At 45.9% G+C, this 14,361-nt stretch overlaps 2 protein-coding genes across 4 annotated transcripts in view; one reads left to right on the forward strand and one right to left on the reverse strand.

Annotated features, from left to right (window-relative positions):
- LOC120452593 (trichohyalin) overlaps positions 1-13,982 on the forward strand; it is a 29,111-nt gene extending 15,129 nt beyond the window's left edge. The window contains exons 1-2 of one of the 2 annotated variants that reach the window (XM_039636890.1): positions 11,229-11,376; positions 12,184-13,982. In XM_039636890.1, the coding sequence (XP_039492824.1) occupies positions 12,212-13,717 (1,506 nt within the window). In that variant the 5' untranslated portion in view covers positions 11,229-11,376; positions 12,184-12,211 and the 3' untranslated portion in view covers positions 13,718-13,982. Of the gene's footprint in view, positions 1-11,228; positions 11,377-12,183 lie in introns of those variants that run through there. The other variant, XM_039636891.1, reaches the window with a different exon arrangement.
- LOC120452596 (peptidoglycan-recognition protein LB) lies at positions 222-8,111 on the reverse strand. 2 transcript variants are annotated; one of them, XM_039636894.1, is made up of 3 exons: positions 7,971-8,111; positions 879-1,247; positions 222-705 (listed from the first exon to the last, which is right to left on the reverse strand). In XM_039636894.1, exons 1-3 carry the CDS (start codon positions 8,074-8,076, stop codon positions 410-412), a joined length of 771 nt encoding a protein of 256 aa, XP_039492828.1. In that variant the 5' UTR covers positions 8,077-8,111; the 3' UTR covers positions 222-409. The 2 variants fall into 2 exon arrangements, with proteins under 2 accessions (XP_039492828.1, XP_039492829.1); XM_039636895.2 differs by lacking the exon at positions 7,971-8,111 and adding an exon at positions 5,067-5,700.
- Positions 13,983-14,361: the final 379 nt, after the last annotated feature.

Consider the following 14,361-nt stretch of genomic DNA (forward strand, 5'->3'; position numbering starts at 1 on the left):
TGGACCCCTAACTCCGCATCACCCGCATGGCGAGCCAATGTCAAATGCCTGGAAAAACCTTTCGATGTGGCTGGGTCGCCGACATTTTCAGCGCCGCGTGTCGACCAAAAACTTCGGCCATCGAAATCGAATTTGACACAAATTAATTGCTATTTGATTTGACAAGTGCGAACTCGGGCAGGGGGTCATTGTGCGGACACAAAGAGCAACAACAGCGGGGGTTATGTTTAAGTGTTATCATCTAGAAATTGCTTTATTTGTGAAATGTTAGAAGAGACATCTAATGAATACTGAATGAACTCCTTGGCTTTGTGCGGGGAGCCTAGCTCGTTGTGGCTTCTCTTAAACTGTTAAACTCTTAAGCTTTGCGAGGGCGATGAGAAATCTCCATCCACCCACCGTTGGCCCACTAGACCTTGGGCGCAGCTGGCGGGGATTGGGCGAGTGGCGTTTGTGTTGCCGCCTTTGGATGGACGTGGGGCTCGACAGGCGCCGCAGTGCTGCTAACTACGCCTTCGGTTTCGTTTAGGTGGGTAAAGTGCGGCCAGCTGGAGATCTCGGCAAACAGGCGGCCTCCAGGACACTCGGTATCCCGCACCTGTCGGTGGCCCAGCAGCTTGTAGGCGGGGTCAATGTAGCCCTTGAACACCCCGAAGGAGATCAGGTTCCTGGCCGCATCCAGCATCTGCTTGGGCGGCAGTTCAGCTGAAAGGAAAATAGGAATGGAAAAATAATTAGTACAGAGTTAGGGAAAAGGACAAACAAGGTTCATTATCCTAATGAGAGCAAATCAAACGGAGCTGTATTCTTAAAGTTTCCAAAGCTCTCACTGCTTAAAAGAGACAATCTTTTTAAAGTTAAGAGCTAGTGTAGCTTACTTCTCCAATCTCCGATCAGCACGATGCCCACGCTCTTGTCATTGTACTTCGGCGCATGAGCTCCGACGACATTGAATCCCCTGCCGGTGTAGATCATGCCATCGCCGCCGATGCCAAAGCTATATCCGATATCGTTCCATCCGCGCTCCAGCTGGTGGAAGTCCTGCATGTCCCGCATGCTCTTCATGCACTCCGGAGTGGAGTAGCACACGCCGGGCATGTACGAGTGGTGGATGATGACGTAGGGCGCGGGTCCCTGAAAGTGGTCCACGGACTTGGGCAGCCGGGCACCCCAGTCGGATCTGGACAGCAGTCGGGCGGTGGCCACACCATCGCCCAGATTCGCCTGCTGCATGTGCTGACTATAGCCTGCAAATGAAGATACAGTCAGCTGGGATTAGTGGGGTTGTCAGTACGTGGCACAAAAACTATATTTTCGCTGGCAAAAACAGACACTGTCAGTCAATTCACTGTAATTTTGAGGAGCGGTTGGGTACATCCCACATGGTAAATTTGGCTTTTAAATTGTGTTTTGCGTGCGAGCTGTTTGTTTACATTTATTTTCGTGCATTCCTTAGCGCGGCGCAAACAAGTTCAATTTGAACTTTTGCCATGGTTTATATCTTGCCCCGAAAACTCTGCCACTTCCAAGACACTCGGCATTTGTCGGCCCTAATTGCAAAAGGGGGGCGTGTGTACTGGGGAGGGGCGGGTAGCCGTGTGGTCTGCGGTTCTGCTACCGTACATCGCTCACATTCCATTGATAAATGATAGTCGCTCTCGGGTGCGGATGCGGACTAGGATGCGGATTCGGATTCGGATTCGGATTCCCCGCGAGGCGCTGCTGTCTGCAGAATTCGGCGGCGGTAGCTGCGGTAACTGCGGCTCCGACGACCCACGATTTTCAACTGACGCGTTGACGCGGAGCTGTGGACGCTCACCTCCACGACTCCCAACGCCGCTGAAAATCCCCGTTACGGGCTGAACAAAAAACAAGTCGCCGATCGGCTCCGATTGCCAATAGCGATCGTCATCAGCTGCCGCTGAACGCGAACCAAATATGCTAAACTGCTGTTGTGATAGGTGATTTTTATTTGATTTCGCATTTATACATATGTATACTTGCTTGACATTCCCTGGTAAATGTTGGGCATATCGGTTTCTGGGGGGAAAAACTAATAGAAATGGATATCCAACTAAAAAGGGGTATTTTACCTATTCAAAAATAAATATGAAAAACGTGGATTTTATTTTAAAATTGTGGTAAATATTTTCCAACGCTTTGGTAGCAAAAGTAAATATTTGCACTGGCAAACGCAAAAACTGTGCGCTTTGTTTGTATACAAAAACGCTGATGAGAGGCAGATAAATGTGTCTATTTGTGTCTATCAGTAGGGCATTCTCGATTCGTGTTGGCCGAGTCCACATCACCGTGACTCAGCTGAAAGCGCTCAATGCGAAATGTTTAAAAGCCAAATGGCAGAGGAAGTGGCCGAGTCGCCTAATCGCAACAGGTGCTACAAGTCTATGGGTATCATCTATCAATGGCGTGAGCTTTTGGCCGTTGACACTGCGGGTGGGAGAAAAGGTTGGATACCCAGTTCCGTTTGGCCCTGATTCCCCTCATCCCGCTCCCATCTGTCGTGAGTCATAAATGCAAATTGAGACTCCAATCCGAAAACTATTTCATTCAGCTCTTACTGCATGCATGCTGCCTCAGCTGGCAAACATGGGGATGCAAACGAGGAAGCAAAGTTCGAGGACTGCCATGTTTGCCGGCGTCTGCCAAAACTTCTCCGGCCACGCCCACAGCGGCCGTACGCCCCCAGCATTTATATGCATACGGAAAACTTGGGCGGCGAAAGTGGGAGTGAGTGAGAGTGAGTGGGCCGCTGGAATTGGCGGAAAAGCGAAAGCGACGGAAACAGGAGGCGCAGCACTTGACTAAGTTAATAGCGGCAGTTTCTAATTAAAATTTACGGGCAGCGAAAGTTGCGTGGGCGCACAGTTGTCGTCAACATAATAGCATCCGGCTGAATTACACTAATGGTTGTGTGACGAAAGGACCTACCATAAGTCTTTCAAGTTTAATTTTGTTGCTATGACTGCATCAAGCGTTTATATGTGGGTTATTTCATAGACTTAATCACAATAAACAAATTGTTTTGGATACTATCAGCTTGGCATTTGGAAGACATTAAATGGGTTAATAAAATTAGCAAAGTGCTAATAAATGTTTGGCTATTACACTTAAAATAAACATAAACATGTGTGCTGTGCTAACATCCAAAAATAGCCGAGTTTGCGCAGGTGCCCAAGTAAATATTTGTTAAAACAGTTAGTCTTTTTCGTAAAAAAGAGTTTATGCGTTGAAAACTCTCAATTAAAATTTACATTTTTATAGCAGCGATTGTAAGGATATCGAGTGCTGTTCTTAGTGCGAGTTTGAGTGTCGCGTCGCGCCCGCAGTTTGGCACCTATCCGAGGTCCTGGAACCAGGATGCTGAGTCCTGGCTCCTGGGTCCTGGACTTCATTGGCGGCACGTGCTTGAATAATAAACAGAGCAGGAGCACTGAAACGCGGGATGTGAGGGGACTTTCAAATCGTCGACTGCTTAATTTATGCTGCTTAGTTTTTAGTGTGTGTGTGTAACATGTTAATTACATTTATATTTACAGCCGAGCACGAAGAGCTCGAAATCAGCCCGCTCCCCTAATTGTTGTCCTAATTACGCGGCCTAATAAAGTAAACACACTAAACCCGTTGGCCTAATCAATGTTGCAAACTTTGTGGCACCAATTTGGGCCACATTCACACCACCCCAACCCCCCGACACCCCACCACCCAAAATGCCAAAACTATCGCCTCAGAAACTAATTTCGCTGGCGGAGGCGCAAAGTTCTTTGATAATATTCGATTAATACCGGCGTTGCGCTGCGCTGCTGATTAAATTTTCGCATAATTGAAGTATTTAAATTACCAGCGAATAATTAGAGTGGCAGGAATTACTCACACACACTCATACGCACACTCACTCACTGGCACTCACACTAGCATTCAAACTCACAATCACACTCGCACTATGAGTGCGACTGGTGGAATGCAGTGGTCCCTTGGGTAATTGTTTGTTTTTAATCAGGCAAAGCACATAATAGAGACATTTCAATATTATTATGTTGACGATGCCGAAGAGGACGTCAGTCTGCCATTAAACAAATATCCGTACATTGTACATTGTTTCGGGGAATGTGCGAAATTAAGTCACGCTCGATTACAACAAAATTGAAAAATCAAGAGGCAAAAAAGCGACCGATACTACCCGTACAGCGTGAAAACAAAAAGTACCCGGAGCAACAAACAGAAAAAATTGCACAATAAAACCAGAAAAAAGCGAAAAAGCAATAAAACCAGAAAAGAAAGCGCAGGTTCTGGCTCAAAAAACCGAATACATTATTGCCCTTACAATAATGTACCTAATATTTATTCTCTACATTATCTGATGAACTGATATTGAATTTACTATTTTGAGGATTGCCATACACTTGGATAAACTTGATGAATATACTGTTAATATAGTATTATTATTATATTATTCTATTCCACAAAACTCAATAACCTTCGAGAAATTAGCACATTACGTGCTTACTTTTCGCTTTGGACATGAACGCAGGGAATATTTGGAATTTGTTTATTTAAATTTTTGTCATTGTTTCATATGATTTTGACTCTCATTGATATAAGAGATATTTTTTTTTTCGGAAATTTTGACGTTAAGCCGACGATCTCGATAAGCGACTCTCGTTCTCGGTTAGGGTGCGTTAATAATTATGAATATTAAAATCAAAAAACCATTTCACTCGCTCGCTGGCTGTCAGGCCGTAAATGACAATTTTGTTAAATGTCAGTAATTAATTGAAACAAAAAATCACATATCTGACAGCGGGCGATGTGAGTGGAGTGTGCATACATTGTATATCGAACTCCTATCACAGCTCAGTTCGCTGCATATATTATCTCTGGGCTATCAGTGCTCAGCTGGCGCAGATTGCAGTTGCTTGGCGCTCAGGAATTCAAAAAAACGAATCGATCGAATAGCCCCACATTCCGCATTCCGGCTGCTATCAGCACATTTAGTGTTCTCAGGACCTTGGCGATAAGGAAAAGACTCCCTAACACCCGGCACTCACCCATCATCGATAGCAGAATTAATCCCAGTGCTGTCATGTTGCTGCTTTTAGATGTTGTGCTGCTGTTGCTGCTCCAAAGTTGCTGTTGCGAAGTTGCTGTTGCGAAGTTGCTGTTGCGAAGTTGCTGTTGCGTTGCTGTTGCTGTTGCGTTGCTGTTGTTGCTGCTCTTGTTGCTGCTGTTATTGCCGCTGCAATTCAGCTGCTTAGGAACTGTGACTTGGATTTAGGAACTTTTGTGTCGACTGCTAGTCGCTGTTGCTCGATTGCTGCTTGTTTGCTTGTTGCTTGTTTGTTTTTTTCTTTGTTTGTTGGTTTGTTTGCTGGCTAACTGCTACCGTTCGCTTTGTGGCAAGAGTTGTGCGAAATTTCGACAGTGTGTGAAGGTCAGACTTTGGTGCGGTGCGGCAGCGCTCACATAGCCGCGTTATGCTTCGTATCAAGCGTATAAAGCGCGAATGTTGGCCAGCATAAGGGCGGGCCAGAGTTTATAGAAAAATTCACACACCGAATTCGCACCGCTGCTGCTGCCGTCGCTGCCGCTGCTGCTTCTGCCTCTGCTGCTGTCGGCGTCACTGCTTCCGTTGCTGTTGCTGTGGCCGCCGTCGCTGCCGTGGGAGCAATGCCAAACAAATGGCTAATCGCATGGAACTTATGGCCCCAACGCCCTCGCCACTCGCTCTTTCGATTTTGATTTCGCTCGGAGTGAGCTTTTTTTTAACCGCCTCTGCCTACCGCTGCTGCTTCGGATACCGCCGCTGCCTCTGTTACCGCCGCTGCCGCCGTCGACGTCGCAGCTGAGTTTGATAAAGCTGTTATCAGGCGGCGAGTTGCGCTAAGGTCACGCTGCCGCCCTTAGGGAAATTTAATACGACGATCGATCTAGCGCTTCGTGTGCGGTGAATTACCCGTGCCACTGCGAATTCATTGGCCCCATTCAAGCGCATTTCAACTCCTCCGATCGCCGGTACTTTTTCTTTGCAGTCCGAAGGGTTCTTTTTCAAGCTCTGCGGCTGCGAGGGCTATCACACGTGTCACTATGAGTCGGCATTCCAAATCACAGATACGAGTGCAGAGAGAGAAAATATTTGCACTAGACAAGCAGTACAACAAGTATTTGTTTTATTCAGTCAAACGTTTTCACTTCAACTAAGTGCATTTAACTCTGAAAAAAGTTACATTGCTTATGCTTGCATTGAGTGATTACTGTTCATTATTCATGTGAGAACTTGTTTAAAAATCATTACTTTTCTTCGCGTGCACGAAATGACTACACTTTGGCCCAACACTTAGATAACCAATTAGGGGTAATCACTGAAAACGTTGCATAGACTATAGGGCAAAACTCACGCCTCGCAATCACAACTTCCGACAAGCGTGAGTAATTAACAATTTCCACTGTTAGATGACCGTGATACGGATCGTTGATCATACGGATCAGAATGACACTCCATACATCCATACACTTTCAAGCAGTTCAATATCGGTCATTCTCGAAGGTCGCCGCTGATAAGAACCCTCTATCGAGGGCATAAATCAGACATGGGGTACTTTTTTGACCAACTCTGAAAAGCGTAGTTGTAGAAATATTCACGCAGCTGCAAACTGATTTTAGCATTTGCCAATGGCAAAGGTTAGGTTATTTTCGAATCGCCCTGTGGCGATTTATTATTGTCACTGTTATTTGCCAAAAGTGATTTTACTATGAGTCATCATTTGTGGTTTTAACCATCTCTTTTAAAAATGTTAATATTTCGTAATTTGAGCACACATCTGGGGTTTTACTTCTTGCGCTTTGATAAATTAATGAACAATTTCCATAGCTGGAGGTGACAGTGTATTGTTAAATATTTTTTGCAGTCCGGAAATTTGGTTGATGCCATCTAAACACACGAAAGTCACGAAATAGAGTTCAAACAAAGGCTGACAGCTCGCAGGTGTGATACGTCTTCTTCAGAAATTCCTTATATGATATTTAAATTTAATAAGCTCTGTATATCATTACAGTATTTGATTTTTAAATGAAATAGTTTTTGAATGTTTTTACATGTTAATAGTTCCAAGTGTCTTAATATATTGTTCATACAGTCAGAATCCCTAAAAATGTCATTTCTGAATCGTTTTAGTGGTTTGGGCTTACTATGATTTAAAAGTAAGGAGAGATAGGTCCTATCAAGGATTATTTTTAATGCTGATATTCTTCGGGTATGATTTCAGTTTTTCCGGTTTTAGAACTCGAAGCCGTGACTTTTCAACTGGTTGCTGTGACAGCATCACAGCCCTAGTCGTTTTATTCGTGTTATTTGCTTTCTTTGACCACCGCCACCGGACATACTCTTTATTTTAATTTGTATTCGTGTGATTTACTTTTTTGTTGTATTTTCGAATCGGGGATGCCCCTAGGTGGTATCGCATTAATTTTTTTTGGGGGAAGTCCGCTGCAAATGCGGTTGGTACTAAATTGCTTTAGTCGGAGTGTCGAGATCGGATGGATAGACAAATTAACAGCGTTTTATTTTCCGTCGTCGATTTATGGCGAACAAGCACATTCCATCTTCATCTTCCTCTCGATCTTAATCTGAATTAGTTTTTTATTTTTTTTTGTTTTGTGTGTTTTGAGAGCGTGCACACAGGTTTTTCAAGTCGAAAATTTCGGGGGATAACCGCCAGATGCGTTCTGGCGCCTCGTCCAAAGGAAGTCCAAATCACCGGGCTCATTTTCTCCACCTCTGCTGTCTTACTTATTTGCTGTTTATACTTGCGGCAAGGTAAACACGCAGACCACACCACCGCCCCACTCCCCATAAGCATTCGATATTTATTACACTTCAAAAAGGGGAAATTTCTGAAACGCTCTTTGAAATTGTTGTATAGTTTGAGCAGCCAAATAGTTGTGGCTCCACTTACCACAACTTGTGGCCAGCTGTTGCTGCTCCCAATGCTCCGAGTCCATGAGGATTGCCGTGGAAGTTAAGCTAGAAGTGGATACGGATCCAGACACCTTGTCGCCCATGTGGTGTGCTATTGTCTTTGATGCTAACTGAAATGAGGTCCGAAGTTCCAGTGGACATAGCTCAACGGGTGCCTTTGATTAGGTCTTGTAATCTTGAGTTGCTCTTCCTTTTGCGAGAGGTCCATCACTTGGAACTTCGTAATCCCGCAGCCTAAATAAAATAATACGTACTTTTTGAATGTATAATATTTATTTTCATGTGCATCGGCGCAATTTGATGAGCCCATTTAGTTGGATACAAGGCTAATAAAGATATTGTTACGACCCAGGTGTGCAAATCAGATAAACACACAGCGAAAAATGATTACTTTTGTATCTTTTACTTCTGAGTGGATTCTTAAAATCATTATTACGAGGTTTTTGTTTAGAAAATGTATCAAGACCTTCAAAAATCCCCCAAATAAATCGGGAATATAATTAAAGTGCGATAAAAATCAAATAAAATGAGTTAATTTATTGCTGCCTGAAAACCCCCGGATAGAGCATTGCGCGTTCGACTTTCGGCAGCTGGAAGTGATGACCATCGTGCTCATAACTTACCATTCGACTGGCTGCCCGCTAATCGCACATCTTATCAGGGTATTAAGTGCCGCTCACTAACTACGCCTTGGCACGCTCTCCCACTGAAAAATGCCAAGGGGGGCAGAAATCACACGCAAAATCACAGGCCTTCTTTTATTTGATCCCCCCATCGCACCACCCAATATTCACAAGGTGGGCTATGGGGTACTCACCCAGGTAAACATTATCGAGCCAGAAGCCAGAAGCTTTACACTCTCGCACATTAGACAAATAAACGGGTGTCTCTGCGGTTGTGTGTATTACAATTAACAAAAGTAATTGCACTCGCTTGGGAATCCCCGGGGCCACAATGAAAACTCTTTGATGGGCTAGCCATGCAAGAGTCTATCTACACGGCGCGCAAAGTAAAACACTATAATTTCTATAATTTCCACTCGGATACTGGCCCTATCTGTTTTCAATATTTCATTTTCACTATCGCCATAATCGCAATCGTAATAAATGGCTCCCAGGCCCAATGAATATCAGGCAATAATGAGAAGTAGAAATTTAATGATATGAATTCAAGGGCCTGGTTTTTCTGTTTTCTGTCCGTTGCCATTCGGCTAGATAACGTAGGGGGTTTTATTTTACTTTAAAGTTCTCTAGCCGCGAAAACTGACCTTATTTAATTTTGATATCAGATTTGAAATTAATGGGGTGACTTTTGATCGTGATAGCATATAATACATTGCTTTTTTCTGAGTGCACACTCATTTCGATGTGTATATGTATGGCAACACCCCCAATTGAAATCTTCGGCTGTGCGAACAATTCATCAGATGTCGCCATATCATTGCCTGTGCTGATTAGTTACGCCTTGCTGGTTGGCAGGAAAACTCGTCCCCCAAAAATGGAAGACACCAGCGAGAGGGAAGTGGGGCGCAGGATACTGCTGCTGGTATCCTTGTAGCGGCACGCACATGCCATATATTAGGACGCATAAAATGACAAACGACTCGCGAGGCGCGTAAATTGAAAACTCGCTGAGCCTGTGCGAGATTGCCTGTGGAAAGGAACCGGGGTGAATGTGTGGAATGGGGGGGTTTGGGGGTTCGGAGGGGGGCTTGAAATGGGTGGCGGGGAATTCGGATTTCGGCGACTTTTTGGCTGTTTGTTATTGCTGCCTGAGCTGTCTCACTCGCTAGCTGGCTGTCGGCCAAAACTTTGCCAAAGTATTCAAATTAAAATTTCAATTAAGGAAGTGAATTTGTGTGTGCCGAAAGTGTATTAAGTCTATACAGCGGTGGCATCTTGGCATTTCACTGCTTCTGTATTCTGTATTCCACGTGTGCCTCTCCTGCCACGCCCCCCTTCTACACATCTACAGCCGCCCAGAAGGCTGAAAACCGAACTGAACTGAACTGAGTTCAACCACACTGAACAGATCTCCCATCCAGCTGAAGCTGAAGCTGTGGCTGTAGCTGTAGCTGTAGCTGTACCGCCTACAAACAGCGTCGTCGCCTGTTGTTTGATTTATTGCCAAAGTTTGTCGTCTGTCATATGACATAAGGAGTACTTTGTTGGAATATTTTACATTTTACGCGCCCCCAGCTTTCCCAGCACCCCCACACACCTTGTCTGCTGACATTTTCGATTGAATTCGAAATGAGAACGAAAGAGGCTTTGATCGGGCCTCTGTGGGCATTATTAATAATGCAATCAATTTGTAAACAATTTGGCATATATCAATGCGCTTCGTGCTGGCCATAAATCTTTGGGAAATTAGCTCAGTCACTCTGCCCCTGCTGCCGCAAACTTTTGCACTTAAAAATATTGCAAGCTAGTGTTTCGCGTGAATAAAGTTTTGTGGCTTTGGTGGTTCAAACATTTTCCAAGTGGCCATAAATAAAAAGGGCTGTTTAGCTTAAGTGTACATGGTATCATTAGTTTAAACACTATACATTTTTAATCGGAAGATAGTATTTTATAGACGCACCTTTTGAGCTTTTATGCCACAAGTTTATGTACTTGCACGTTATAGTTGCATATGTAACAAGTATATTTGGGACTCTTTGAAACTAAGTTTTGTTATGCCAAGTTGAATACAGTTTGGGCAAAGAGTGAACGAGTTTTAAATGGTTATTTCTTCACTATATTTCGAGCCACAACAACCACATATTTCGCTGGGATTTGCCCAAGTACATTTTGCGAGTGTGGTCATTTGCAATCCCGCCCCTCTGACAGATTGCTGGGCCGCCCTCTTGATGGATTGGCGGCTGGTTCTGGCCTGGAAATATTCCGGGAGCAGGGTCATGGCAGCAGGCCCAGCTAGCCGGGAGTGTGGACAGGGGGCGGTGCCAACTGATTTTGCCATACTTCTGCGTTTTGGCTGCTCCACTGGCTCCTGCTGCTCTTCTGATGCTGCCTTCTGCTGCTGCTGTTGCTGCTGCTTTGGCAGTTAGTGACAGCTGCGGTGATGGCTGCAGTTTGGGGGCAAAAAAAAAAAAAAAATGAACAGAAATGGAGAGCCGGGAAAACCATAACGCTTGTCCGTTTGGCAGCCATGCATTTCCCAGCAACGGGATGAAATTGGGGTGGCAGGCCTTTGACCGAACGAAGAATGGTATTTCTCTGGCGCTGTTTGCCCGAATATCTGATATCCAATGGTCGGAGTAGGCAGCTTACAAAAAATAAAAGTCAACAAGAGGGAGAAAATGGCACTCGTACAGTAAACTTCCAGCCTTCAGATCCCAGTATCTGCGGCGTGGTGGCAATACATATATCTTCTTTACAAAGGTGAGTTCAGAGTTGAACATCCTTCAGCTAATTGAATGAAGTTGCCCCATTAAGTGTGTGTCCAGCTGAGATTCTTCCCTTGCGGAAGGGCAATCGCAAATGGAGGTTCCCACTACCGTTCCTTGCTCCCTGTTCTCCTGTTCCCTGTTCCATTCTTATTGCCTGGCTCGCCTTGGCCCCAATTTAAAAGTTTATGAACTTGTCAGCCAACTGGCGCCTCCCTACTCACTTTGCGTTCTCTTTTTATACCCGTTACTCGTAGAGTAAAAGGGTATACTAGATTCGTTGAAAAGTATGTAACAGGCAGAAGTAAGCGTTTCCGACCATATAAAGTATATATATTCATGATCAGGATCAATAGCCGAGTCGATCTGGCCATGTCCGTCTGTCCGTCCGTCTGTCCGTCCGTCTGTCCGTCTGTCCGTCTGTCCGTCCGTATGAACGTCGAGATCTCAGGAACTACAAAAGCTAGAAAGTTGAGATTAAGCATACAGACTCCAGAGACATAGAAGCAGCGCAAGTTTATCGATTCATGTTACCACGCCCACTCTAACGCCCACAAACCGCCCAAAACTGCCACGCCCACACTTTTGAAAAATGTTTAGATATTTTTTCATTTTTGTATTAGTCTTCTAAATTTCTATCGATTTGCCAAAAAACTTTTTGCCACGCCCACTCTAACGCCCACAAACCGCCAAAAACTGTCAGTGTTGAAGACTCTCCTTCGCACTTCTACTAGCTGAGTAACGGGTATCAGATAGTCGGGGAACTCGACTATAGCGTTCTCTCTTGTTTGTATTTCGGCAGGAGGAAGGAGAAGGACCAAGGGCCAAGGATGTCGGGGCGCCTCAACCAGCAGCACGCGGCGTATGCGCATCGCATGGAGCAGGAGAACAACCGGGTGCAGGCCACACAGGCGGTGAACAGCTATTACAGCCATTGGGGTAAGGTCACATCGCGCTTCGAGAACTGGACCAACAAGGAGTACTACGAGAAGGCGGACCAACAGCTCCAATCCCGTCGCGATCAGCAGGAGAAGCAGACGGCCCTCAATGAGCGTCAGTCTAGACTTCGCCAGCTTTTTGCCTCGGAGAGCGAGGAGTACAACAAGGAGTTGGAGCGACGTCGTCGTCCCCGGGAACCGGCTGGAGGAGACCTCCAGATGCTTGGCCGGGTTAACCAGTCGCTGAAGGAGCAGGAGCAACTACGTCGCAAACTCGAAATGGAGGCCAAGTTGTACGGCCGCTGGCGTCATGGCGTGGACGATGAAAAGCTGCTCTACCAGTCCAAGTCGGACAACGAAGTTCTGGCCAAGCTCAACTGGCTGGACCGGCAGATCGAGAGTCAGCAGCAGCGCGAGGAGCAGCAGGCTCTAGCCGCGGAAAGGCAACTGCTGTTGCAGCAGGAGATCAGTCGAACGGAACAGGCTCAAAAGGAGCGCCAGCAGATCAGGGAGCAGCAGTTGCGAGAGCTGCGTGCTCTGCAGGAATCGCACATGTCGGAGCTTCGTCTGCGACAGCAGGAGGCGGATAAGTTGAAGGAGGAGGAACACCACTTCCAGCTCTTCCTGGGGGAGCTGGACAAAGAGCGGGAACTGCTGGAGGAGAGCAGTGCCCTGGTGCTGAAACAAGTCGATTCCGGACACGCATACAACCTCAAGAAGATTAAGGTGTTCATCCGGCAGCGTAGTGAAACCAGTCGCAAGCAGATCTCCCTGTGCATTAACATGTTGCAACGCATGTCCAAGTATGTGGTCAAGACGGAGGAGCTTAAGACCCTGCTGGACAGGTACCGCTCTCAGTTGGAGAACGAGGAACTAGCCTGCGCCCAGATTGAGGCCATGTACGAGTCGGAGGCCAAGTACAACCTACAGCGCTGTGAAGAGAACTGGCGGGAACAGCACTTGCAGCGCTACGGCGAGCTGAGCAAGTTTATTGACCAGGAGAAGGATTGCCTGGGCGCCTTGCTCCAGGAGAATGTGAGCCAGCAGCAGACATTGGTTGAGCTGCGGAGCCAGCATCTGACTGGAATCGAGCAGGCCAACAAGCAGCTGGAGCAACTTAACCTGGAGCAGGCGGACCAGGTGGCAGTACCATCGTTAACCCACCTCAAGGAGGTGGAGTCTCAATCTTCAGTTTCCGTGGCTTCCGTGGAGGAGAATCTGCTGCCCAAGGTAAACGATTCCTTCTCCAACCTGAACCTGGACGTGTGGAAGGATCTGCCCCCAGCTCGCAGCGAAGTGGACATGCAGCGCCTGAACAAATCCCGCTCCCTCAGCGTGGTCACCTCGCAGACAGCCGCTCCTCCGAAGTTCGCACGCAAGCGTGTGGCCTGGACCTAATATTTCGTAGTTCCCGTTTAAATTTTAATGGTATTATTAGACATATTGCTATTTTAGTCCCCGTTTAGCAACAGTTTAACTTCTTGTGTAACCCCTTTGCACACTATACCTACAATCCACTTCATTTCAATACTCGTACACTCCATCCCGATGAATACCACTCCACCCAAGCGAACACCACTCTGTGCACTTGTAGTTGATAAGGCTGATAGATAGGCGCTCCCCCCGATATGGGGTAATAAATCACTCAATTTGTGGACCTGCAGAAAGTAAGGCTTTAATTATTGGCAAGTTTAAAGCGGGCCCAGAAAGGGCTTTTCAGCCAGCTTGTAGCTACCACATATCTGATTTGGCACATACTGTGTTAACTCAAATGACAAATTTATCTGGTAAGTGCAAATATTGTCAATGGAAAGAAGTGGCAATAAGTCAAAATAACAAGCCGCTTAGTGCATTTCGTCTAGGGAAGTACATGTGATGGGCGTGTGAAGTGCAGGGTGTTCGGATTTCAAATTGTCCAATTTTGGCTCCAGATGCGATTAGCATTCAATCGAAATTAATATTTGTAGATTCAGGCAAGTCCCTGGACAGTTTCCGGTGGGAGGCTCTTGCAGAACACGAGTTGGAGTAATAAGGTTACACAT

Source organism: Drosophila santomea, chromosome 3R, assembly GCF_016746245.2.
Source record: "Drosophila santomea strain STO CAGO 1482 chromosome 3R, Prin_Dsan_1.1, whole genome shotgun sequence".
NCBI lineage: Eukaryota > Metazoa > Arthropoda > Insecta > Diptera > Drosophilidae > Drosophila > Drosophila santomea.

Excerpts from the sequence above, each read along its gene's own strand:
- LOC120452596 (XM_039636894.1), bottom strand. The coding sequence starts at position 8,076 with ATGGGCGACAAGGTGTCTGGATCCGTATCCACTTCTAGCTTAACTTCC. Across the intron at positions 1,248-7,970 it reads ACAGCTGGCCACAAGTTGTG|GCTATAGTCAGCACATGCAG; the intron begins GTAAGTGGAGCC and ends CTTCATTTGCAG. Across the intron at positions 706-878 it reads GCTGATCGGAGATTGGAGAA|CTGAACTGCCGCCCAAGCAG; the intron begins GTAAGCTACACT and ends TTTTCCTTTCAG.